This window comes from Lissotriton vulgaris, chromosome 4_1 (genome assembly GCF_964263255.1).
Source record: "Lissotriton vulgaris chromosome 4_1, aLisVul1.2, whole genome shotgun sequence".
Taxonomy (NCBI): Eukaryota; Metazoa; Chordata; class Amphibia; order Caudata; family Salamandridae; genus Lissotriton; species Lissotriton vulgaris.
This window is the reverse complement of record NC_141691.1, coordinates 2,137,734,471-2,137,761,761: the sequence shown is the minus strand read 5'-3', so window position 1 is coordinate 2,137,761,761 and position 27,291 is coordinate 2,137,734,471. Positions and strand designations below refer to the sequence as shown.

At 45.0% G+C, this 27,291-nt stretch overlaps 1 protein-coding gene across 5 annotated transcripts in view; it reads right to left on the bottom strand.

The window, feature by feature from the left end:
• LOC147725239 (lymphocyte antigen 6E-like) overlaps window positions 1-26,559 on the bottom strand; it is a 104,284-nt gene extending 77,725 nt beyond the window's left edge. For 2 of the 5 annotated variants that reach the window (XM_086967145.1, XM_086967141.1), the window contains exon 1: window positions 3,880-4,005. In XM_086967145.1, the coding sequence (XP_086823271.1) occupies window positions 3,880-3,931 (52 nt within the window). In that variant the 5' untranslated portion in view covers window positions 3,932-4,005. Of the gene's footprint in view, window positions 1-3,879; window positions 4,006-8,106; window positions 8,187-22,633; window positions 22,713-26,481 lie in introns of those variants that run through there. The other 3 variants (XM_086967144.1, XM_086967142.1, XM_086967143.1) reach the window with 3 other exon arrangements.
• Between the last annotated feature and the right edge of the window lie 732 nt (window positions 26,560-27,291).

Sequence of the window (27,291 nt, the reverse complement as noted above, 5' to 3'; positions counted from 1 at the left end):
GATCCCCCCCCTCTGCCCAGGGTGCCCATCAATAATCCAGCCTCCAAAGGACTATATTCAGGAAAGCCCATCAGATGTGTCCCAATCAATCAATCAATCAGTATTTTGTGTCATGTGGTTATGACGGGGATGTAATGAGTGAGACAGGAGAGAGGGAAATAATACAAAAGAGGTTATCCAAGCTCACAGAGATGCTGCGGTCACTGGGTATATAGTTCCTCATAGTAACCTGCAAATACATTCACAATTTCCTCTGGGGTGGTAACCCGAGAAACCAGTTGAGTTGTTGATTGAGGGAATTAACCTAGATACAACTCTATAGAGGAGAGTACCACTCTTATCTCCTTGCTTGTAAATGCACTGGATGGATGCACACCGGCATTGTCAGGCCTCTTGAAAGGCTCACATTTGCATGGAGACCTGATCTATTTATAGCTGATGGCTTAAGGTTTTATTGGCGTTGGCCGCCATTGCTGTTTCCAGAGAAAGTATGTGAGACTCAAGTTCTATCAACTGTCAGTTGAGGTGGCTATATGAGTGTTTGAGCAATGTTTTATCCACCCCATAATGTATGGCTTTCCCTGACGTCCATAGAGTACTCGCCTTCTAGACCATACCGTTGTTAACATCGAAGTTGGGATGCAGATTTTCTGACAGGTGGTCGAGAAATCTATCATTTCCGTAGAACCAGATGTTAAGATACGTCCACACTGCATGGGCACCTCAAGCCGGAGCAATAGGGGAGAGTTCTCTGAGATTCCTCATGGCAATATTCCAATAGCTGAGGTAAAAGTTATGTCTGAGGCAGGGAGGAATATGTAGTCAATTCATGACAGGGCTTTCATAGAGGCAGAAGAGTGGGTGTACGTCAGTTCCGGAGGATACCAGATTCAACAAATGTTGCACAGACACAGGAAGTCCATCCAAGAGACTAGTGGCCTGCACAGCTCATGGCAGCCAAGTGAGGGAGTACGGAAATGTCTATATCAGGGTCTGAGGAAGCATTAAAGACCCTCCCAACAAACAATGTCCCATATGCAGCGCAGACATTACCTCAGTGAGGTCTTGAAATGTCTCTCTATGTAGCTGTGGTGGAATGTATACACTTAGAATATTATAAGGCCTCCCCCCAAGGGTCCCAACCATCCCATTGTTTCTGCCGTGGGCATCATGAATAATCTGGGTGACCATCAGGGGGAAGTGTTAGTGAAGTAATATCGCCACCCCTCTAGATCCCCAACCCAAACTGAAGTGATAACCAAACCTACTCAAAGTAGGACACTGAGTGCCAGGAGGTGCACCAGAGAAGGACTGAGGTGACCATCTCCACTGAAAACATCTACGTTTATATTTGGGTCAGTGACACGGCTGGGAACGGGCATTAGCCCGGACAAACAAGCCCCGACCCAGCTCTGCATCCTGATCAGGAGGAGCACAATATCAAAAAGATTTCTGTTCTGTGGTCCATGCCCATGGCTCTTCAGGGCTGTCAAAGAAATGGCAGCAGGACCCCTGGAGGACTTTCAGCTGTGCCAGGAAGAGCAGCATGCATTGGAGAGATATTGCAGTCATTTTACCTTGACTACATTCCTGTTGAAGAATGGCATCTAATTCTCGAAAGTTCAGAGTTGTGGCAAATACAGGATGCATGGTGCTCCAGAAGGAGGACTCTGTGATAAGACTCAGTGTGCCTGCTGAACGACAAACCAGGGCAACAACTTCCCCTCAGGGATCCAGGATCTAATACAAGTCTCAATGAAAATCTCTGGCTGAGGGCTTTCAACTCCGTCAGGGAAGCCCACGAACCGCAGATTACTACATCAAGAGTGGTTCTCTGCATCTTCTGCTCTGGACTCAAGGGTGCGAACAGTGGACAGGAGTGAGTTTACTTTAGCCTTAAGGTCTGATGAGTAATCCTTGAGAGTGGACACCCACCCTCCACCTCATTGACCCTCCCAGCAACGTTGTGAAGCTCTTGAAGGAGGAGCAGAGCATCATATTGTCCTCAAGGGCCTCCTCTCCGACTCAGGAATCTCTTGGGAGATTTGCATGTCTTGTTGAATTTGGGACATGTTTGTGGTTGCAGGGGGTTTGGTACCTTGGCCATCTGCCATTTGCTGTTTTGTCTTTCCCTATTGTTGCCACTTGTGGAACGGTGTGGGATCACCCTTTGTCGCCGAAATGCAAAGAGAGAGCCAGTGATAGTAAGTGGGCCAATGGGCAGCCGGGGAACCCCCAATAGTTGTGTCCCACCCCAAGGAGGCAGCTGAGGCACCAATGAATCTCGAGTCCAGAAGATGCTAGATACTCGGAAGCTGCAACCCTCAGGTCTCTCCGAAGCAAGCCATTAGATCAGGGCAGAGACTGTTCCCAGGAGAAGTGTTGGGCCTTTTGGAGATCCTGCCACCTCTCAACCTAGGGAGGCAATTAGGGAGGGGGAAGCAGAGGTCCAGGCTGCTATAGCAGAGCAAAAAGTCAGGCTGTAGGCCTTGCCTCACTCGACAGGCACTGAAGGAGGTTGGTGCAGCCCCAGAAGCAGAATTGGGCAGCAGATCATGGCCTCGGACACACCATTCCCCACATTCTGTGCCCCCTGTAGCCCCTCTGGCCAGCGCCAGACCAGGGGCGGCCCCATTGACAGCTCTGGCTGGGAATCGCTGCAAGCCAATGTCGGGGAATAGGTGCCACACTATCAGTGCAGGCAGAGCACAGATCAGTCTCCAGGTTGAAACTCAATCACTGGGGATATGAAGCCTGCAACCACGGGACAGGTCTCCACAGAGTCCAAGACAGAGTCCCTGTGTCCGTAAGAGGGCCCAGGAAGGTAGATGTAGCCGGACACAGGTTTCTAAATGCCAGTTTGTTTTAAAAGATGTTTTTCACAATCAATATGCCAACCCTTATATATTTTTTATTTTTTTCCATAATAAACACAACAGACTTTGGAATCTGACATATTTTTCATAGTCAACCAATCAGTCCTGGAGCAGTTAGAAATGGCTTATCCCCGTAATGAACTGAGGCCTCCTGTACTGAGCATAAGCTTTACCAAAAGACAACCATCAATCCATCATAAAACTACATAGTTCATAAAACTACAGTTGCCAAAGTAAAATGCTGACTCTCTTAAGATGTGAATCTTCTATACACCAACACTGCTTTCCTACTGCAGTGATCTGTGAGATTCCATGGAACAAAATTCCTATCTGTAATCTTTAATATAGTGTAATAAGAAGGTACCCTTGAATAGATATTGTCCTAATCATAACTTTTCACTATAAAGAACAAGCCTTTAACCGTTACGACCCGCGTGTCACCATAAGCACCTCAGACCTCTTGTGTTGGTTCTGAATCCTTCCCTCCCAGCTATGGTCAGGCATACTGTAATAAAATTACAAATATGTACAATTCAAAGTAGTGAAAATAATCCAGTACCCAGTTCTCATAGCACCTAACGAGGATTACCTTAGTGCAATTTGTTGTGGTTTGCTCACGTAAGTCTCCGGCATAGAAACCCATGGCGACTATGGTAACCTGCGATATTCTATTTAACAAACTACCTGCCTGCAGGCTTTGGCACAGTGTGATAACAATCCCCTCTTAAAAGAACAAACCAGACCCGTCAGTCCTTAAACGTGATGAATTTTTAGTCTGTGCCTGCAGAGACCACCAAGGCATCATCACTCATTCAAAGCCTCTCCAGGTCAGGCAAAGATGATCAGTGCATGCACAGCTCCACAGTATGATCAGTCCCAGGAAAGCTGCTCGAGGTCAAGCGTATATTATCAATGCCTGACAGCCACACAGCATGCTCAGTCCCAGTAAAGCCATCATGGACACAGGGTTTATTCTTGGTATGTCGCCTGCTGGACATCTCACCTGTGCCAACAAGGAGGGCAGCAGTCAGAAGAGACCCCAAAGCATTCCTCATGTCTTCAGAGTGGTGGAGTCTAAGACATGCAAGAATAGCCGTGTGTGGCGGTGCTGAGGTGTACTGCTTTTGTGTGTTTTCAGTGACACACGTTGCCACCAATCAGACAGTGCTGGCCACACAGACTAGTACTGAGGTTGTGATGAGTGACTACTGGCCAAGGTGTGGTGCCTTCAACTCTCAACGGCACCCACATTTTTAAGAACTACGTAAATTCAAGTGTTATCTTTTTAATTTATCAATTTTGCTCATGAGAAGCACTCTAATACCTGCTTGGATGAAGTGTGCGCTACAGCAGAATCTGCGTAAGTAAATAAATATTTCACTGGATTATAAAAGAGGCTGGAGTCATCATCACATGCACAAACAAGTGCAGGACAATCAGAGATTCACGTGGCTAATCCAAGGTTCAGGAGGTAATGATGTGTATTTGAAGAGAACGCTTTACTGACGAGTCTCGCAGGTACCAGCTCAGCCACTTATCCCTTCTGTTTAAAAAGGCTTCCTTGAGGCAATGAGCTGACAAGCTTGTCGAGATGCACCTGTGCGCCAGGGAGAGGTACTGAGACCTTAGAGGATTGTGGCAGCTTTCTCAGTAACCCCAGATGAACTTCATGTTTTTATCTCTACCGAGAAGGATAATATCCAGATGCATATGTGTGTAGAGATTCACATCACTAACCTACACCAACTTTGATGAAACACTTCAACAAAAATTCAAGTAAGCATTTAAAGTGAACTGCATTTACCATAATACTAAGGGGTGGTCTGTGCTGGCAGGTGAATCAGTGTGTGCCCAACCCCCTTTCTGTTCAAAAGGCTCCCTTGAGCCAGCAAGCTGACAAGCTTGTGGAGCTGAGACTTGAAAGGATTGTGGCAGCTTTCTCAGCAACCCCAGATTTTGTTTTTTATTTTTTGCATCCCGATCAGGAGGAGCATAATATCAAAGAGATTTCTGTACGGTGGTCCATGCCAATGGCTCTTCAGGACTGTCAAAGAAATGGGAGGACTAGAGGACTTTCAGCTGTTCCAGGAAGAGTAGCATGAATTGGATAGAAATTGCAGTGATTTTACCTTGACTACATTCCAGTTGAAGAATGGTATCTCATTCTCGAAAGTTCAGAGTTGTGGCAATTACAGGATGCATGGTGCTCCAGGAGGGTGTCTCTGTGCTAAGACTCAGTGGGCCCGATTCACAGAATTAACTTACGACAAAATCCTAAACTTACAGCTTTTGGTATTCACAGAATTCACTTACTACTTTTGGTATTCTCAGAATGGATTTACGACTACTAACTTTACGTCCACACTCAGGCTGGAAATTCCGGCACGCAGGCGATGCTTCCAGCTTGGAGGCGGGGCTTGTGGCCTGGAGCCAGAGATTCTGGTCCGGAGGCGGAGTTTCTGGCCCGGAGGCGGAGCTTCAGGCACAGAGGTGGAGATTTCAGCCATGGCTAAATCTCCACCTCTGGGCCGGAAACTCTGCCTCCGGGCCGCAAGGTCCGCCTCCAAGCTGGAGGCTCCAGGTCCGGGCCAGAAGCTCCGGGCAGGAATTTCCGGCCCGAGTGCGGACGTAAAGTTAGTAGTCGTAAATCCATTCTGAGAATACCAAAAGTAGTAAGTGCATTCTGTGAATACCAAACGTAGTAAGTGCATTCTGTGAATACCAAAAGTAGTAAGTTTAGGATTTTGTCTTAAGTTAATTCTGTGAATCAGGCCCAGTGTGCCCGCTAAACGACAAACCAGGGCAACGACTTCCCCCTCAGGGTTCCAGGATCTGATGCAAGTCTCAACGAAAATCTCTGGCTGAGGGTTTTCAACTCCTTCAGGGAAGCCCACGAACCGCCGATTACTACACTAAGAGTGGTTCTACACATCTTCTGCCCTGGACTCAAGGGTACGAACAGTGGACAGGAGTGAGTGTACTTTTGCTTAAGGTCTTAAGATTCGTCCTACAAAGTGCACACCCAGCCCTCCACCTCAGTGACCCTCCCAGCACCATTGTGAAGCTCTTTATGGAGGAGCAGAGCATCCTATTGTACTCAAAGATCCCCTCTCCAGACTCAAGGACCTCTTGGGAGGTGTGCATGTCTTGTTGAATATGCGTCATGTTTGTGGTTGCAGGGGGTTTGGTGCCTTGGCCTTCATCCATTTGCTGTTTGGTCTTTCCCTATTGTCTCTACTTGTGGAACGGTGTGGGAGCCCCCTTTGTCGCCGGAATGCAAAGAGAGAGCCGGTGATAGTAATTGAGGCAAGGGCAGCCAGGGAACCCCCAATAGTTGTGTCCCAGTCCCAAGGAGGCAGCTTAGGCATCAATAGATCTCAAGTCCAGAGGAGGCTAAACACTCGGAAGCTGCAACTCTCTTGTCTCTATGAAGCCAGCCATAAGATCAGGGTAGAGACCGTTCCCAGCACACGTGTCGGGCCTTCTGAAGATCCTGCCACCTTTCAGCCTAGGGTAGCAATTAGGGAGGGGGAAGCAGAGGTCCAGGTGGCCATAGCAGAGGAAATAGGCAGGCTGTAGGCCTTGCCGCACTCAACAGGCCGTGAAGGCAGTCCAAGACAGAGGCGCTGTGTCGGTAAGAGGGCCCAGGATGGTAGATGTAGCCGGATACAGGTTTCTAAATGCCAGTTGGTTTTAAAATATGTTTTTCACAATCAAAATGCCCACCCTAATATATGTATTACATTTTTTCATAATAAACAAAACAGACTTTGGAATCAGACATATTTTTCATAGTCAACCAATCAGCCCTGGAGCAGTTGGAAATGGCTTATCCCCGTAATGAACTGAGGCCTCCTGTACCGACCAGAAGCTTTTCCATCAAGCCATCATAAAATGACATAGTTCATAAAACTACAGTTGCCAAAGTCAAATACTGAGTACCTCATTTTTGAAAAGTGACGCATCATTGCGTGAAAACAGCGATGTGTCACTTTACAATGCGCCCTCCTTGCAACATGCTAAATGCGTCAAATTTACATTATGACGCATCACGTCTCAAGGAGTTACAGATACGTCAGTATTTCTGACGTATCTTTAGGTGCAAAAATGACCCGTTGCTGAAGGCTGTCACAAAAGTGACGCAACTTCAGCAATGGGTCATTTAACATGGGCAAGTCCCATGCAAAATCTGCCTGCGTCAGTCTTAAGCCTGCTGTGAGGCAGGCGAAAGATATTGACGCATTTGCGTCCTAGGAGTGACACATGGAAATCTCATAGATTTCACTGCGTCTCCTCTATGAGGCTTACTAGCGTCGGAACGCCCCCCCCTGCATACATTATACCTGGCGCAGGAATAATGTGGTGCAAGGGTTTGCAAAGTGACGCATCTCCCTAGATGCGTCACTTTGTAAATATGATGCAACATGGCGCAAAGTGACGCACTGGCTCATGAATAAGCCCCTGACTCTCTTAAGATGGCTCAACAAGTTTACTGAGAATATGAATCTTCTATCCACCAGCAGTGCTTTCCGACTGCAGTGATCTGTGAGATTCCATGGAACAAAATACCTATCCGTAATCTTTAAAATAGTGTAATAAGAAGGTACCCTTGAATAGATATTGTCCTAATCATAACCTTTCACTATAAAAAACAAGCCTTTAACCGTTACCACCGCGTGTCTCCATAAGCACCTCAGACCTGCTCTGTTGGTTCCGAATCCTTCCCTCCAGACGACAGTCAGGTATACTGTAATAAAATGCATATATGTACAATGCGCAGCAGAACCCCTTCTTATAGCACCTAACGAGGATTACCTTAGTGCAAATCGCTGTGGTTTGCTCACGTAAGGCTCCGGCACAGTAACCCTTGCCGACTACAGTAACCTGTGATATTCAATTTAACAAACTACCTGCCTACAGGCTTTGGCACAGTGTGATAACAATCTCCTCTTAACAGCACACACCAGACCCGTCAGTGCTAAAACATGATGAATTATCAATCTGTGCCTGCAGAGACCCCCAAGGCATCATCACTCATTCAAAGCCTCTCCAGGTCAGGCATAGATGATCAGTGCATGCACAGCTCCACTGTATGATCAGTCCCAGTAAAGCCACTCTAGGTCAGGCGTATATTATCAATGCTTGCACAGCCACACAGCATGCTCAGTCCCAGTAAAGCCATCATGGACACAGGGTTTATCCATGGTATATCGCCTGCTGGAAATCTCACCTGTGCCAACAAGGAGGGCAGCAGTCATAAGAGACCCCAAAGCAGTCCTCATGTCTTCAGATTGGTGGAGTCTCAGACATGCAAGAATAGCCGTGTGTGGCGGTGCTGAGGTGTACTGCTTTTGTTTGTTTTCATGACACACTTTGCCACCAATCAGACAGTGCTGGCCAGACAGACTAGTTTTGAGGGTGTGATGAGTGACTCCTGGCCAAGGTGTGATGCCTTCAACTTTCAGCAGCAACCACATTCTTAAGAACTACGTAAATTCAGGTGTTATCTTTTTAATTTATCAATTTTGCTCATGAGAAGCTCCTAATATCTGCTTGGATGAAGTGTGCGCTACAGCACAATCTGCGTAAGTAATCAAATATTCCACTGGACTCAATAAAGAGACAGGAGTCATCATTACATGCACAGATATGTGCAGGACAGTCAGAGATTCACGTGACTAATACAAGGTTTAGGAGGTAATGATGTGTAATTGAAGAGAACGCTTCACTGACGAGTCTCGCAGGTATCAGCTCAGCCACTTATCCCTTCTGTTTAAAAAGGCTTTCTTGAGGCACTAAGCTGACAAGCTTGTTGATATGCACCTGTGCACAAGGGAGAGCTACTGAGACCTGAGAGGATTGTGGCAGCTTTCTGAGTAACCCATTTAAAGTGAACTGCAATTACCATAATGCTAAGGGGTGGACTGTGCTGGGAGGTGAATCAGTGTGCGCATAACTCCCTTTCTGCTCAAAAGGCTCCCTTATCCAGCAAGCTAATGAGCTTGTGGAGCTGCAATAGTGCCCCAGAGAGAGGTACTGCAAAATGAAAGGATTGTAAATGTAAATTGATAATTTTGGCAGCTTTCTCAGCAACCCCAGATTTTGTTTTTTATTTTTTGCATCCCGATCAGGAGGAGCATAATATCAAAGAGAATTCTGTACGGTGGTCCATGCCAATGGCTCTTCGAGGCTGTCAAAGTAATGGGAGCAGGACCCCTAGAGGACCTTCAGCTGTGCCTGGAAGAGCAGCATGCATTGGAGAGATATTGCAGTGATTTAACCATGACTACATTCCTGTTGAAGAATGGCATCTCATTCTCGAAAGTTCAGAGTTGTGCCTATTACAGGATGCATGGCGCTCCTGGAGGGTGACTCTGTGATCAGACTCAGTGTGCGTGCTGAACGACAAACCAGGGCAACGACTTCCCCTCAGGGATCTAGGATCTGATGCAAGTCTCAATGAAAATATCTGGCTGCAGGATTTTCAACTCCTTCAGGGAAGCCTATGAACTGCAGATTACTACATCAAGAGTGGTTCTCCACATCTTCTGTTCTGGACTCAAGGGTACGAACAGTGGACAGGAATTAGTTTACTTTTGCCTTAAAGTCTGATGAGTCATTCTCGAAAGAGGACACCCAGCCCTCCACCTCAGTGACCCTCCCAGCAACGTTGTGAAGGTCTTGACAGAGGAGAAGAGCATCATATTGTCCTCAAGGACCCCCCTCTCCCGACTCAATGACCTCAGGGGAGATTAGGATGTCTTGTTGAATTTGGGCCATGTTTGTGGTTGCAGGGGGTTTGGTGCCTTGGCCTTCAGCCATTTGCTGTTTGGTCTTTCCCTATTGTCGCCACTTGTGGAACAGTGTGGGATCACCTTTTGTCGCCAGAAAGCAAAGAGAGAGACGGGGATAGTAAGTGGGCCAATGGACAGCCGGGGAACCCCCAATAGTTGTGTCCCAGCCCCAAGGAGGCAGCTGAGGCACCAATGGATCTCAAGTCCAGAGGAGGTAGATACTCGGAAGCTGCAAACCTCTGGTCTCTCTGAAGGCAGCCACTAGATCATGGCAGAGGCCATTCCCAGCACAAGGGTTGGGCTTTCTTGAGATCCTGGCACCTATCAACCTGCGGCGGCAATTAGGGAGGGGGAAGCAGAGGTCCAGGCTGCCATAGCAGAGCAAAAAGGCAGGCTGCAGGCCTAGCCCCACTCAACAGGCCATGAAGGAGTTCCAAGACAGAGTCAATGTGCCAGGAAGAGGGCCCAGGATGGTAGATGTAGCCGGACACAGGTTTCTAAATGCCAGTTTGTTTTAAAATATGTTTTTCACAATCTATATTCCAACCCTAATACATGTGTTACATTTTTTCATAATAAACACAACAGACTTTGGAATCAGACATGTTTTTCATAGTCAAACAATCAGTCCTAGAGCACTTAGAAATGGCTTATCACCGTAATGAACTGAGGCCTCCTGTACCGACCACAAGCTTTTCCATCAAGCCATCATAAAATGACATAGTTCATAAAACCACAGTTGCCAAAGTAAAATACTGAGGACCTCATTTATGAAAAGTGACGCTTCGCTGCGTGAAAACAGCGATGCGTCACTTTTCATTGCGCCCTCCTCGCAACATGCTCGATGCATCATTTTTACATTATGACGCATCATGTCACAAGGAGTTAAAGATACATCAGTATTTCTGATGTATCTTTAGGCGCAAAAATTACACTTTGCAGGAGTGTGTCACAAAAGTAACGAAACTCCAGGATTGGGTCATTTAACATCGGCAAGTCCCATGTGAAATCTGCCTGTGTCATTCTTTTGCCTGCTGTGAGGCAGGCGTAAGATATTGATGCATCTGCATCCTAGAAGGGACACAGTGAAATCTCATAGATTTCACTGCGTCACTTCTATGAGGCTTACTAGCGTCGGAAGACCCCCCCCCCCTGCATATATTATACCTGGCGCAGGAATAATGTGGCGCAGGGGTTTGCAAAGTGACACATCTCCCTAGATGCGTCACTTTGTAAATATGACGCAACATGGTGCAAAGTGACGAATGGGCTCATAAATTAGCTCCTGACTCTCTTAAGATGGCTCAACAAGTTTACTGAGAGTATGAATCTTCTATCCACCAACACTGCTTTCCGACTGCAGTGATCTGTGAGATTCCATGGAACAAAATACCTATCTGTAATCTTTAATATAGTGTAATAACAAGGTACCCTTGAATACCTATTGTCCTAATTATAACTTTTCACTATAAAGAACAAGCCTTTAACCGTTACCACCGGCGTGTCACCATAAGCACCTCAGACCAGCTGTGTTAGTACCCAATCCTTCCCTCCAGACAACAGTCAGGTATACTGTAATAAAATGCATATATGTACAAGGCGCAGCAGAACCCCTTCTTATAGCACCTAAGGAGAATTGCCTTAGTGCAAATCGCTGTGGTTTGCTCACGTAAGGCCCCGTCACAGAAACCCTTGCCAACTACAGTAACTTGTGATATTCAATTTTACAAACTACCTGCCTACAGGCTTTGGCACGGTGTGATAACAAACTCCTTTTAACAGCACACACCAGAACCGTCAGTCCTTAAACGTGATGAATTATCAATCTGTGCCTGCAGAGACCCCCAAGGCATCATCACTCATTCAAAGCCTCTCCAGGTCAGGCATAGATGATCAGTGCATGCACAGCTCCTCAGTATGATCAGTCCCAGTAAAGCCACTCTAGGTCAGGCGCATATTATCAATGCTTGCACAGCCACACAGCATGCTCAGTCCCAGTAAAGCCATCATGGACATAGGGATTATTCTTGGTTTGTCACCTGCTGGACATCTCACCTGTGCCAACAAGGAGGGCAGCAGTCATAAGAGACCCCAAAGCAGTCCTCATGTCTTCAGAGTGGTGGAGTCTCAGACATGCAGGAATAGCCGTGTGTGGCGATGCTGAGGTGTACTGCTTTTGTGTGTTTTCATGACACACTTTGCCACCAATCAGACAGTGCTGGCCAGACAGACTAGTTTTGAGGGTGTGTTGAGCGACTCCTGGCTAAGGTGTGATGCCTTCAACTTTCAACGGCACCCACATTCTTAAGAACTACGTATATTCAAGTGTTATGTTTTTAATTTATCCATTTTGCTCATGAGAAGCACCCTAACACCTGCTTGGAAGAAGTGTGCGTAACTGCACACTCTGCGTAAGTAATTAAATATTCCACTGGACTCATTAAAGAGGCCGGAGTCATCATCACATGCACAAATATGTGCAGGACAGTCAGAGATTCCTGTGGCTAATACAAGGTTGAGGAGGTAATGATGCGTAATTGAAGAGAACGCTTCACTGACGAGTCTCGCAGGTACCAGCTCTGCCACGTATCCCTTCTGTTTAAAAAGGCTTCCTTGAGGCACTAAGCCGACAAGCTTGTTGATATGCACCTGTGCACCGGGAGAGCTACTGAGACCTGAGTGGATTGTGGCAGATTTTTTAGTAACCCCTGATGAACTTCATGTTTTTATCTCTACCGAGAAGGATAATATCCAGAAAAACAAGTGTCTAGAGATTCACATCAGTGATTCGCACCAACTTTGATGAAACACTTCAACAACAATTCAAGTAAGCATTTAAAGTGAACTGCATTTACCATAATGCTAAGGGGTGGACTGTGCTGGGACGTGAATCAGTGTGCGCACAACTCCCTTTCTGCTCAAAAGGCTCCCTGAGCCAGCAAGCTAACGAGCTTGTGGAGCTGCAACTGTGCTCCTGAGAGAGGTACTGAAAAATGAAAGGATTGTGGAAACTTTCTTTTTTAAAAAAATATTTTTATTGATAAATTTTTTCCCCACAATTTTATTCCCCCCCCCTCCCCCATTACATGGACAAGGCACAATAAGTTTCATAAGGCAGCCACATACTCAACTACATATTCAAAAGAAAAAGGGAAAGTGAAATATTACAATATACATACTACATACAGATCCTATCATAATATATACGGATACAAATAATATATGTTAACATTCCATAATACATACATTCCACAAAATACCTTATTCAGTTCCAGCCTTCCATTGAATCAGAGGACCCCAGATTTGTATACCCAGCTTTTTACCCTTTCTCCCTTTCCTAGAGTAAATAGCTGTTTCCAATTTTTGTATTGACAAAGTTTTTCCTAGCCATTGATGATACGTGGGAGGATTTGGATCTAACCAAGTTGAGGCCACAAGCAGTCTAAAAATCGACATTGCTACAAACAGAAAATATTTACAATTAATTTGTCTGTTGGGGGATATTCCCAACAAAATAGTTGCTGAGTCCAACTATATTGTTGTGTCTAAGGCATTCCGGAAAAAATTCCCGATATCTTGTTTTATCTTATCTAAGTGTGGACAAGTAGAAAAAATGTGTAACAAATTGCCCTCCATACTGCCACATCTAAAACACGAGATGCCCGACACAGCCCCCCATTGAGCAATTTTCCATGGCGTATAATACAGGTGATACAGGCTCTTGTAGTGCTGGGCCCGAAGAGACGCTGAGCATAGTAATTTACATCCCATCTCAAGTGATTCAGAGAGAATATCTCTTTCTCTAGCTATATCTAAATCTGAGGACCATTTAATTATCCATTTGTCAAGATCATCCTTTTTTAACTTTGTCATTTCTAAATAAAATCTTTTTATAGTACAGTCAGTACCTTTTTGTATGAGATCCATCATTATACTCCTCCCAAAGCCTAGAGCTCCCCCTTTTTTATTTAATATACAACTCCTTATTTGAAGGTATTTAAAGAAATGATTTGTGTTTAACATATACTTGTTTTTCAAATCTATAAATTGTAAGATGAAATTATCATCCCATATATCACCAATCATTCTTATACCTCGACTCTCCCATTCCTCATATACCATTCCTGAGAACACAGCCCTAGGTAATGAGGGATTATTTTTGAATCTAGTATACACACTATATTTCCCTATTCCAACTTTTTGGGAAAATCCTTTCCATATGCTGTAGGCCGCCATAATTATCTTGAAACGTGTTCTTTTAAAGTAACTTCCATCAGTAAATCTTAAAAAAATATTTTCAGCATTTGTACCCAGAGCTAAACCATATATAGCCAGCAAGCCTGTCTTATCCCATCCATCCATCTCAGCCCCCCCAATTAATCCAACCATTCCTTGTATTGCTGCAGCCCAATAATACACCTTTAGATCCGGCAGTGACCACCCCCCTCTCTCCCTGGGAAGGGACATATACCTCAATGCCCTCCGGGTTTTACCTCTAGCCCAAATAAAACGATTTACCATACTTTCGCAAATTTTAAACCACTTATTTTCAATTAGAAGAGGGATTGCCCTAAAAAGATACAACAGTTTGGGTAAGATCAGCATTTTAATAATATAAACTCGCCCAACTAATGATAAATGTAGGTTCTCATAACGATCCAAATCTTTTCTTGCCTTTTCGATTACTGGGGCAATATTATTATCCACCAAACTATCTGAATTAGACATAATATTAATTCCGAGGTATTTCCCTGCCGGCACTACTCTTCTATTTTCACAAGGTGTAAAAGAGTTTTTAATAATCTGGGTTTTAGACGCGTTCAATGAGTACCCTGAGACTTGTCCAAATCTTAAGGCCTCGGCCTCTACAAATGTAGTTGCTTCCATAGGGCAAGCTGTTATCACCGCAACGTCGTCAGCATAGGCTAATATCTTGCATGGCCCAAGAGCTGTATTGACTGGGGTGATCTCTGGTGCTGATTCTATCTTCCGTATTAAGGGATCCATATAGATGGCAAATAGCAGGGGAGAGAAAGGACATCCCTGGCGAGTTCCTCTTTTGATTTTAAATTGACCAGTTATACCCCCGTTTATCCTTAATGCTGCACCCGGATCCATATATAGAGTCTGAATTGCTTTCAAATAGCCTCCTCTAATCCCAACTCTAGCTAGGGTCTGACACAAATACTGCCAGGAGACCCGATCAAATGCTTTTTCCGCATCCAAAAGCATAACTGCCATCGGGTCTCCTGCTACTTCCGCCACATCAAATAAAGTTATAACTTTTCTAATATGGTGAGTTGTCCCTCTACCAGGAATAAACCCATGTTGGTTATCACTAACCAGGTTACTTATAATTCTTGCAAATCTTGCAGCCAGTGCCTTCGAATAAATGTTGGTGTCATTATTCATCAATGTTATTGGGCGGTACGACCCTGGTTCATTCGGAGGCTTTTCTTTTTTTTAAATTAATACTATATCTGCCCCGCTCCAGGATTTGGGAATGGATACCCCACTTTGTGCAGCTTGAAACATTTGAGTTAAATTATTACCTAAACATCCCCAGAAAGTTTTATAAAACTCAATCGGTAGCTGATCAGGTCCAGCAGCCTTCCCCGAGGGTAGAGCAGTCATTGCTTCTTTAATCTCAGTTTCGTCCAACACTGTCTCTAATTCCTCTGCATCTTCAGGGGATATAGTTTTTACCTCAATGTTCTGGAGATATTCTTTTATTCTATCAATACTACTGGGATCTTTCTCATCATATAAAGATTGGTAAAACTTCCTAAAGACCTCCCGAATTTCTTCTGGATCTGAATGTAGTTGTCCCTTTTCATCCTTTATTTCCTTAATCGTCCCTGCCGCTGCTATCTGTCTGGTTCGTATAGCAAGGACTCGCCCTATTTTCTCACTGAACTCGTAACATCTCTCCCTTCTGATTGTATATTGCTTTGCGGCTCTATTAGCAAGTTCTTCCTCTGCCTCACTTTTCACCTTCAGTAATTCTATTACGAATTGTTCAGTCGGCTCTCCCCTTATTACACAGTTATTAAGTTGCTCTTCTGCCTCCAGTACTTTTCCCTCTTTCTCCTTATATCGCAGTCTTTCTGTTTTCCTCTTGAAGGCGCTATAACTACACGTTTCACCGCGTGCTCCTGCCTTAAAGGCATCCCATACTATGCCAACTGCAGCAGTTCCTCTATTATATTCAAAGAATTCAGTAATCCATTTAGACATATGTTTTATATAGTCATCATCTAATAGCAATCCCCTTTCGAATTGTTGTTCCCCCACTCTGCTTTATCGTTAGGATTAGGGGATTGTGGTCACTAAGTATCCGAGGAAGTCTATCAATTTCCACTATACTAATTAAATCATTGGAAACCAGGAAGTAATACAGCCTAACGCATATCTGATGCGGTGCTGAATAATATGTATAACCGAGTTGTTTCGATCTGATTGACCCCCAGACATCTCTAAAAGATAAGTAAGGGCCTTGTAGACCTTTTTTTTCCTCCCCTTATACTGTCTTATTGAGCCTGATCCTAGACCCTCCGCTCCGTCAATATTTAAGTCTCCACCTATAATAACTCGAGGGGCCCAGTCTGCCAACTCAGAATCTAAAAATTGCAGAATTTCTGGATCGTCCTGTGTAGAACCATATGCTGCAACTAATGTTGTCCACACCCCCCCTAATAGTACCTCAACCATCGCCCATCTCCCCCAATTATCTCTTAACTTTCTCCTTGTTACTACATTTTTATCCCTCGATAGAATCGCTACCCCTCTCTGTTTAACTCCTTGTTTAGAAGCAACTATTAATTGAAACCCCAGCTGATTAAGATATATCTCATGGGTACTCATTACATGTGTCTCCTGAAGAAACACAAAATCTACGTTCATTTGCCGTAGCCGTATTCCTATCTTCTGCCTTTTCGTTACATCATTTAGGCCGCATACATTCCATGTCACTAATCTAATAGACATTTTTCATTTTATTTTTTTTCCCCAGCCAGTTCTCTTCAGACCCTATCTGCTTGCTTTTATTTAATATTCTAGAAACGATATACAATACTAGGCCTAGCACACTGCATAAATAGACTTCCCTGTTAATTTCAATATTGTCTTCCACATCTTCAGTGTCACTACCCATATCATACAGTTGATACAAATTACTTTTGTCAAATCCTCTTAAGTGTCTTGTACCTTTGTGCCCTGTCCATTTCCCTGCCCATCCCCAACCCCACCCCAGACTGCCCACCCTCAGAGTCCCACCCCCCCTACAGGCAAATAGGTCCAATGGACCTATGTCTGGCCGACTTTCGCCTCCTGGATGTCAAACCCGTAAACCCCCCTAACTTTCCCTTCATCTTACTGTGCTCAGTGTATGTCCAACAAATACCACCCCTATTCGTGCTCAACCTCTACCCCAATTCTTCTTATATTAATACCAATCTTTACTTATTGAAGCAGAAAAAGCTACAACTCAAGAAAACCATCCGATAAAGAGGAGTAAAACATCAAATAAATTTTTCATAGACCTTGAGCAAACAGTTTCCTCTATTATTTTAAATAAGTCCTCATATGTAGCTTTCGTCCCCAAAAATTACTTTACACAGTCTCTATTTTCCATATTATATTTATCTTCGTTTCTTTTGGGGAATATTCCTAAGAGCTACTGCATGATCATTATTCTCAACATTCTCCTTGTGCCTTGTTTTCCGTTGGTCTTGCAGAAGTTAAGATATTCTTGTGCAAGTATCTCAGAGTAGAACATTTTAAAGTTCCCATTTACTCCAATCTTCAAACGAGCGGGATACAGAAAGTAAGCCTCACAACCTATGTTTTGAAATGGGGTAATGAGCTGCCTCATCCTCCACCTTCTTTCCACATTGGTGTGGCAAAAGTCAGGACGTGCAAAGAACTCTACGCCGTTGTATTTGCATTTAGCTTGGGGCTTTGCTTTGTTAATTATCTCTTCTCGCAGAAGAAAATTCCCCACGTATAGAAGTATTGCGCGAGGCTTACTCTGCGCTGCTTTCTGGATCAGAGGAAAACGATGCGCCCTTTGTATTTCATGGTCAAGATCCCATGTAGACAACTCTGGGAGGGCACCCTTTAATAAGTCAACAACATACCCCCGAACATCACTTCCTTCTTTCCCTTCCTGTATTCCAATCAGGCGAACATTGTTGCGTCTTTGTCTGTTCTCAAATTCCTCGAGTTTCCATAACATGTCGGCCGTAGTCTTATCTTGTTCTTTTCTGTCATCCTTCACTTTGACCATATCATCTTCTAATTTCCCGGTTCTAGTCTCTACTTCAGAAACTCTCTCAGCCATCTCCTCATACAACCTGCTGACCTTACGCAAGGAGGATTGTATTTTCCTATTCGCCTGTTTAGCCCTGCGCTTTGCTTTTTGGCTCTCAATGCGAGCCTCACTCTGCATTTGTTTTAATGTTGTAAATAAAACTTCAAAATTAGACATACCACCATCCGCTCCACGGTCCGCAGAGTCCAGAGTTTCACCATTTACAAACTCATCTGCCGGTATTCCAGAGTTCTCTGCCATCTTATCCAAATTTTTACTACTGTTTTCATATTGCCTCTGCGTTCCTTTGACAATCTCTGTTGTCTAGATTTCCCTTTTCGTTTGCTTGACTTCTTTTTTTTGCTCTTAGTTTTAATTTTTTCCACCGATCTGATACTGCCCTGAGGATTTGTCTTTGATCTAGAAGAGACGTATTTTTGCAATGTTTTTTTAACTGAATCCTTATATTCTTTATCAATAGGTTCTATCTCATTACTGATAGGAGTTGAGGAGTTTTCAAAGTCAGTCCCTGATACAGTCTCATTACTTCCCGTGTCAGTATTCACTGTTTCATCATCTGAACTCTCCGTCTCTGACTCCGTGTCTGTCGTTGATCCCAGACTTCCATTCATACTTTGCTCATCATCCGCCTCGTCATTACCAGTGAAAAAAACCTCATCACTGGGAGAGGCAGGAAGTGCATCAGGTAATTTGCGTGTGCTTGCATCCCTCTTATTAATTGAATCCAAGTTAATATCATTATCAACCCTTAGCTCTGTTTCAATTAAGTTAGTTGCAGCCTCAGAATTACTTTTTTCTACAACAGTATCCTCCACCAGGCTTTGTTCTGCGCCTGGCCCTTTAACTCCAGATACCACTGGTGCCAAATGAATTGTGGCTTTCTCCTTTAAGAGCTTGGGTCCGCCCACTTCCACAGCAGTAGAAAAGTCTCCGCCTTCTGCTGCCTCTGTAACTTCAGTTAGAGGCTGTACCTCGAGCGTGCAGGTACCATCCCCATCTGCTCCTGCCTGTTCAAACGGTTCCCTCTCCACAGCAGGCTGCAACATCCTGCACAGGCTCACCAACGTGGGGACTCTCACTCCCTGTGACAGATTCGACTGCAAAGTTGTTTGGTCAGTCGTTACTGGTGTTGCTGCGGGCAAAAAAGTCTCAACTATGGTCATCTGGCGGAGTGCAGTTTCCTTTCCAAGTACCTCCCCAGCGGTGAGTTTTGCTTCCTCTCTTCTCCTTACAATAGCTGACGCTGGGACAGTCACATTCTTTTTTTTCCCTCCTTCCTCTTTTTCACGTATTTTCTTTAATTTATTTTCCTTTGCCGCTTCTCGCCTTTGCTGCGCTTTAGATCGTGCTTTCCCTCTTAAATTAAGTGCTGGGGCCCCGAGGTTATCCATATCCTCCTCCGCCTCGGAGTCACGGCTCCAATCGTCTCGGTCACGATTCTTCCTCGAGTAAAGTGCAGGTTTTGTAGCCATAGATTTTGAAGCAACTTTCCAATAGCGACTTCCAGGTAGGGGCGAACGGGAAATCAAAGCTGAACAGTGTTTGTGCAGATATTTCTGCAGAGCCCACTTTTTCTCTTGTGGAAAGTCACATATCAAAAAAAGCAAGCCAGTGAGTTCTCTCAGCATCGCTTTTTATCAGTATCGAGTGCTCTTTTCTCCCAGTAAGAAAGGCAAATTTTCCACAGCAGATTAGATTAAATCAACTTAGCTTGGTAGTAGATCGGTGAATCTGCAAATCTGTAAGTCTGCAATCTAAGCATATGAGCACGAAGTACACCTCATCTTCCCAGTCAGGAGGGTTACAGGGTGCGACCATCCACTACGGCATCTCAGCGGCCAACTTGCCCCCAGTCGGATTGTGGAAACTTTCTTAGCAACCCCAGATTTCGTTTTTTATTTTTTGCATCCCGATCAGGAGGAGCATAATATCAAAGAGATTTCCGTATGGTGGTCCATGCCAATGGCTCTTCAGGGCAGTCAAAGTAATGGGAGCAGGACCCCTAGAGGAACTTCAGCTGTGCCTGGAAGAGCAGCATGCATGGAGAGATATTGCAGTGATTTTACCTTGACTACATTCCTGTTGAAGAATGGCAGCCCATTCTCGAAAGTTCAAAGTTGTGCCTGTTACAGGATGCGTGGCGCTCCTAGAGGGTGACTCTGTGCTAAGACTCAGTGTGCGTGCTGAACGACAAACCAGGGCAACGACTTCCCCTCAGGGATCTAGGATCTGATGCAAGTCTCGATGAAAATCTCTGGCTGCAGGGTTTTCAACTCCTTCAGGGAAGCCTATGAACCGCTAATTACTACATCAAGAGTGGTTCTTCACATCTTCTACTCTGGACTCAAGGGTGCGAACAGTGGACAGGAGTAAGTTTACTTTTGCCTTAAGGTCTGTTGAGTCATCCTCGAGAGTGGACACCCAGCCTTCCACCTCAGTGACCCTCCCAGCAACATTGTGAAGGTCTTGACAGAGGAGCACAGCATCATATTGTCCTCAAGGGCCCCCTCTCCCGACTCAAGGACCTCTTGGGAGATTAGGATGTGTTGTTGAATTTGGGCCATGTTTGTGGTTGCAGGGGGTTTGGTGCCTTGGCCTTCAGCCATTTGCTGTTTGGTCTTTCCCTATTGTCGCCACTTGTGGAACAGTGTGGGATCACCCTTTGTCGCCGGAATGCAAAGAGAGAGACAGGGATAGTAAGTGGGCCAATGGGCAGCCGGGGAACCCCCAATAGTTGTGTCCCAGCCCCAAGGAGGCAGCTTAGGCCCCAATGGATCTCGAGTCCAGAGGAGGCTAGATACTCGGAAGCTGCAAACCTCTGGTCTCTCTGAAGGCAGCCACTAAATCATGGCAGAGGCCATTCCCAGCACAGGGGTTGGGCTTTCTTGAGATCCTGGCACCTCTCAACCTGCGGCGGCAATTAGGGAGGGGGAAGCAGATGTCCAGGCTGCCATAGCAGAGCAAAAAGGCAGGCTGTAGGCCTCGCCTCACTCGACAGGCCATGAAGGAGTTCCAAGACAGAGTCAATGTGCCACGAAGAGGGCCCAGGATGGTAGATGTAGCCGGACACAGGTTTCTAAATGCCAGTTTGTTTTAAAATATGTTTTTCACAATCTATATTCCAACCCTGATATATATTTTACAATTTTTAAGAATAAACACAACAGACTTTGGAATCAGACATGTTTTTCATAGTCATCCAATCAGTCCTGGAGCAGTTAGAAATGGCTTATCAACGTAATGAACTGAGGCCTCCTGTACCGACCACAAGCTTTTCCATCAAGCCATCATAAAATGACATAGTTCATAAAACCACAGTTGCCAAAGTAAAATACTGAGGACCTCATTTATGAAAAGTGACGCTTCGCTGCGTGAAAACAGCGATGCGTCACTTTTCATTGCGCCCTCCTCGCAACATGCTCGATGCATCATTTTTACATTATGACGCATCATGTCACAAGGAGTTAAAGATACATCAGAATTTCTGATGTATCTTTAGGCGCAAAAATTACACTTTGCAGGAGTGTGTCACAAAAGTAACGAAACTCCAGGATTGGGTCATTTAACATCGGCAAGTCCCATGTGAAATCTGCCTGTGTCATTCTTATGCCTGCTGTGAGGCAGGCGTAAGATATTGATGCATCTGCATCGTAGAAGGGACACAGTGAAATCTCATAGATTTCACTGCGTCACTTCTATGAGGCTTACTAGCGTCGGAACGCCCCCCCCCTGCATATATTATACCTGGCGCAGGAATAATGTGGCGCAGGGGTTTGCAAAGTGACGCATCTCCCTCGATGCGTCACTTTGTAAATATGACGCAACATGGTGCAAAGTGACGCATGGGCTCATAAATTAGCCCCTGACTTTCTTAAGACGGCTCAACAAGTTTACTGAGAGTATGAATCTTCTATCCACCAGCGCTGCTTTCCTACTGCAGTGATCTGCGAGATTCCATGGAACAAAATACCTATCTGTAATCTTTAATATAGTGTAATACCAAGGTACCCTTGAATACTTAGTGTCCTAATTTTAACTTTTCACTTTAAAGAACAAGCCTTTAACCTTTACCACTGGCGTGTCTCCATAAGCACCTCAGACCTGCTGTGTTGGTTCCCAATCCTTCCCTCCAGATGACAGTCAGGTATACTGTAATAAAATTACAAATATGTACAAGGCGCAGCAGAACCCCTTCTTATAGCACCTAACGAGAATTACCTCGGTGCAAATCGCTGTGGTTTGCTCACGTAAGGCTCCGGCACAGAAACCCTTGCCGACCACAGTAACTTGTGATATTCAATTTAACAAACTACCTGCCTACAGGCTTTGGCACAGTGTGATAACAATCTCCTCTTAACAGCACACACCAGACCCGTCAGTCCTGAAACATGATGAATTATCAATCTGTGCCTGCAGACCCCCAAGGCATCATCACTCATTCAAAGCCTCTCCAGGTCAGGCATAGATGATCAGTGCATGCACAGCTCCACAGTATGATCAGTCCCAGTAAAGCCACTCTAGGTCAGGTGCATATTATCAATGCTTGCACAGCCACACAGCATGCTCAGTCCCAGTAAAGCCATCATGGACACAGGGTTTATCTATGGTATGTTGCCTGCTGGAAATCTCACCTGTGCCAACAAGGAGGGCAGCAGTCAGAAGAGACCCCAAAGCAGTCCTCATGTCTTCAGAGTGGTGGAGTCTCAGACATGCAAGAATAACCGTGTGTGACGGTGCTGAGGTGTACTGCTTTTGTGTGTTTTCATGACACACTTTGCCACCAATCAGACAGTGCTGGCCAGACAGACTAGTTTTGAAGGTGTGATGAGTGACTCCTGGCCAAGGTGTGATGTCTTCTACTCTCAGCGGCACCCACATTCTTAAGAACTACGTAAATTCAAGTGTTATCTTTTTAATTTATCAATTTTGCTCATGAGAAGCACCCTATTACCTGCTTGGATGAAGTGTTCGCTACAGCACCAACTGCGTAAGTAATTAAATATTCCACTGGACTCAATAAAGAGACAGGAGTCATCATTACATGCACAGATATGTGCAGGACAGTCAGAGATTCACGTGGCTAATACAAGGTTTAGGAGGTAATGATATGTAATTGAAGAGAATGTTTCACTGACGAGTCTTGCAGGTATCAGTTCAGGCACTGATCCCTTCTGTTTAAAAAGGCTTCCTTGAGGCATTAAGCTGACAAGCTTGTTGATATGCACCTTTGCACAAGGGAGAGCTACTGAGACAGGAGAGGATTGTGGCATCTTTCTCAGTAATCCCTGATGAACTTCATGTTTTTATCTCTACCGAGAAGGATAATATCCAGAAACACAAGTGTCTAGAGATTCACATCATTAACTTGCACCAACTTTGATGAAACACTTACAAAAATTCAAGTAAGCATTTAAAGTGAACTGCATTTACCATAATGCTAAGGGGTGGACTGTGCTGGGAGGTGAATCAGTGTGTGCACAACTCCCTTTCTGTTCAAAAGGCTCCCTGAGCCAGCAAGCTAACAAGCTTGTGGAGCTGTAACTGTGCCCCAGAGAGAGGTACTGAAAAATGAAAGGATTGTGGCAGCTTTCTCAGCAACCCCAGATTTCGTTTTTTTTTATTGCATCCAGATCAGGAGGAGCATAATATCAAAGAGATTTCTGTACGGTGGTCCATGCCGATGGCTCTTCGGGGCTGTCAAAGTAATGGGAGCAGGACCCCTAGAGGACCTTCAGCTGTGCCTGGAAGAGCAGCATGCATTGGAGAGATATTGCAGTGATTTTACCTTGACTACATTCCTGTTGAAGAATGGCATCTCATTCTCGAATGTTCAGAGTTGTGCCTGTTACAGGATGCATGGTTCTCCTGGAGGGGGACTCTGTGCTAAAACTCAGTGTGCCTGCAAACCAGGGCAACGACTTTCCCTCAGGGATCTAGGATCTGATGCAAGTCTCAATGAAGATCTCTAGCTGCAGGGTTTTCAACTCCTTCAGGGAAGCCTATGAACCGCAGATTACTACATCAAAAGTGGTTCTCCACATCTTCTGCTCTGGACTTAAGGGTGCGAACAGTGGACAGGAGTGAGTTTACTTTTGCCTTAAGTCTGATGAGTCATCCTCGAGAGTGGACACCCAGCCCTCCACCTCAGTGACCCTCCCAGCAACGTTGTGAAGGTCTTGACAGAGGAGAAGAGCATCATATTGTCCTCAAGGACCCCCCTCTCCCGAATCAAGGACCTCAGGGGAGATTAGGATGTCTTGTTGAATTTGGGCCATGTTTGTGGTTCCAGGGGGTTTGGTGCCTTGGCCTTCAGCCATTTGCTGTTTGGTCTTTCCCTATTGTCGCCACTTGTGGAACAGTGTGGGATCACCTTTTGTCGCCGGAAAGCAAAGAGAGAGACGGGGATAGTAAGTGGGCCAATGGGCAGCCGGGGAACCCCCAATAGTTGTGTCCCAGCCCCAAGGAGGCAGCTGAGGCACCAATGGATCTCGAGTCCAGAGGAGGCTAGATACTCAGAAGCTGCAAACCTCTGGTATCTCTGAAGGCAGCTACTAGATCATGGCAGAGGCCATTCCCAGCTCAAGTGTTGGGCTTTCTTAAGATCCTGCCACCTCTCAACCTGCGGCGGCAATTATTGAGGGGGAAGCAGAGGTCCAGGCTGCCATAGCAGAGCAAAAAAGAAGGCTGTTGTCCTTGCCTCACTCGACAGGCCATGAAGGAGTTCCAAGACAGAGTCAATGTGCCAGGAAGAGGGCCCAGGATGGTAGATGTAGCCGGACACATGTTTCTAAATACCAGTTTGCTTTAAAATATGTTTTTCACAATCAATATGCCAACCCTAATATATGTATTACATTTTTTCATAATAAACACAACAGACTTTGGTATCAGACATGTTTTTCATAGTCAACCAATCAGTCCTGCAGCAGTTAGAAATGGCTTATCACCGTAATGAACTGAGGCCTCCTGTACCGACCATAAGCTTTTCCATCAAGCATCATAAAATGACATAGTTCATAAAACTACAGTTGCCAAAGTAAAATACTGAGGACCTCATTTATGAAAAGTGACGCATCGCTGCGAGAAAACAGCGAAGCGTCACTTTTTATTGCGCCCTCCTTGCAACATGCTGGATGCATCATTTTTACATTATGACACATCATATCGCAAGGAGTTAAAGATACGTCAGTATTTCTACTGTATCTTTAGGCGCAAAAATGACACTTTGCAGGAGTGTGTCACAAAAGTAATGCACCTCCAGCAATGGGTCATTTAACATCGGCAAGTCCCATGTGAAATCTGCCTGTGTCATTCGTATGCCTGCTGTGAGGCAGGCGTAAGATATTGACGCATCTGCATCCTAGAAGTGACATAGTGAAATCTCATAGATTTCACTGCGTCACTTCTATGAGGCTTACTAGCGTCGGAACGCCCACCGCCCCTGCATACATTATACCTGGCGCAGGAATAATGTGGTGCAAGGGTTTGCAGAGTGGCACATCTCCCTAGATGCGTCCCATTGTAAATATGACGCAACATGGTGCAAAGTGACGCATGGGCTCATAAATCAGCCCCTGACTCTCTTAAGATGGCTCAACAAGTTTACTGAGAATATGAATCCTCTATCCACCAAAACTGCTTTCCACTGCAGTGATCTGTGAGATTCCATGGAACAAAATACCTATCTGAAATCTTTAACCACTTCCATGCTAGTGACAAGGTCAACTCGTCATGGGCTTTACATGCCCTGTGCTTATGACGAGTTGACCTTGTCACAAACAATGGTAAATGTGGGAATCCAGCACCCAGCGGGAAAACCCTTAGCAGCCAAGGTGTTAATATAGTGTAATACCAAGGTACCCTTGAATACCTGTTGCCCTAATTATAACTTTTCACTGTAAAGAACAAGCCTTTAACCTTTCCCACCGGTGTGTCTCTATAAGCACCTCAGACCTGCTGTGTTGGTTCCTAATCCTTCCCTCCAGACGATAGTCAGGTATACTGTAATAAAATTACAAATATGTACAACGCGCAGTTGTGAAAACAATCCAGAACCCCTTCTTATAGCACCTACCGAGAATTACCTTAGTGCAAAACGTTGTGGTTTGCTCACGTAAGGCTCCGACTACAGTAACCTGTGATATTCAATTTAACAAAGTACCTGCCTACAGGCTTTGGCACAGTGTGATAACAATCTCCTCTTAACAGCACACACCAGACCCGTCAGTCCTTAAACGTGATGAATTTTCAGTCTGTACCTGCAGAGCCCCACAGCATCATCACTCATTCAAAGCCTCTCCAGGTCAGGCAGAGATGATCAGTGCATGCACAGCTCCACAGTATGATCAGTCCCAGTAAAGCCACTCTAGGTCAGGCGTATATTATCAATGCTTGCACAGCCACACATCGTGCTCAGTCCCAGTAAAGCCATCATGGACACAGGGTTTATCCATGGTAGGTCGCCTGCTGGAAATCTCACCTGTGCCAACAAGGAGGGCAGCAGTCAGAAGAGACCCCAAGGCAGTCCTCATGTCTTCAGAGTGGTGGAGTCTCAGACTTGCAAGAATAGCCGTGTGTGGCAATGCTAAGGTGTACTGCTTTTGTGTGTTTTCATGACACACTTTGCCACCAATCAGACAGTGCTGGCCAGACAGACTAGTTTTGAGGGTGTGATGAGTGACTCCTGGCCAAGATGTGATGCCTTCAACTCTCAACAGCACCCACATTCTTAAGAACTACGTAAATACAAGTGTTATCTTTTTAATTTATCAATTTTGCTCTTGAGAAGCTCATAATACCGGCTTGGATGAAGTGTGCGCTACAGCACAATCTGCTTAAATAATTAAATATTCCACTGAACTCATTAAAGGGGCAGGAGTCATCATCACATGCACAAATATGTGCAGGACAGTCAGAGATTCACGTGGCTAATACAAGCTTTAGGAGGTAATGATGTGTAATTGAAGAGAACGCTTCACTGACGGGTCTCGCAGGTATCAACTCAGCAATGTATCCCTTCTGTTTAAAAAGGCTTCCTTGAGGCACTAAGCTGACAAGCTTGTTGATATGCACCTGTGCACAAGGGAGAGCTACTGAGACCTGAGAGGATTGTGGCAGCTTTATGAGTAAGCCCAGAAGAACTTCATGTTTTTATCTCTACCGAGAAGGATAATATCCAGAAACACAAGAGTCTAGAGATTCACATCAGAATCTTGCACCAAGTTTGAAGAAACACTTCAACAAAAATTCAAGTAAGCATTTAAAGTGAACTGCATTTACCATAATGATA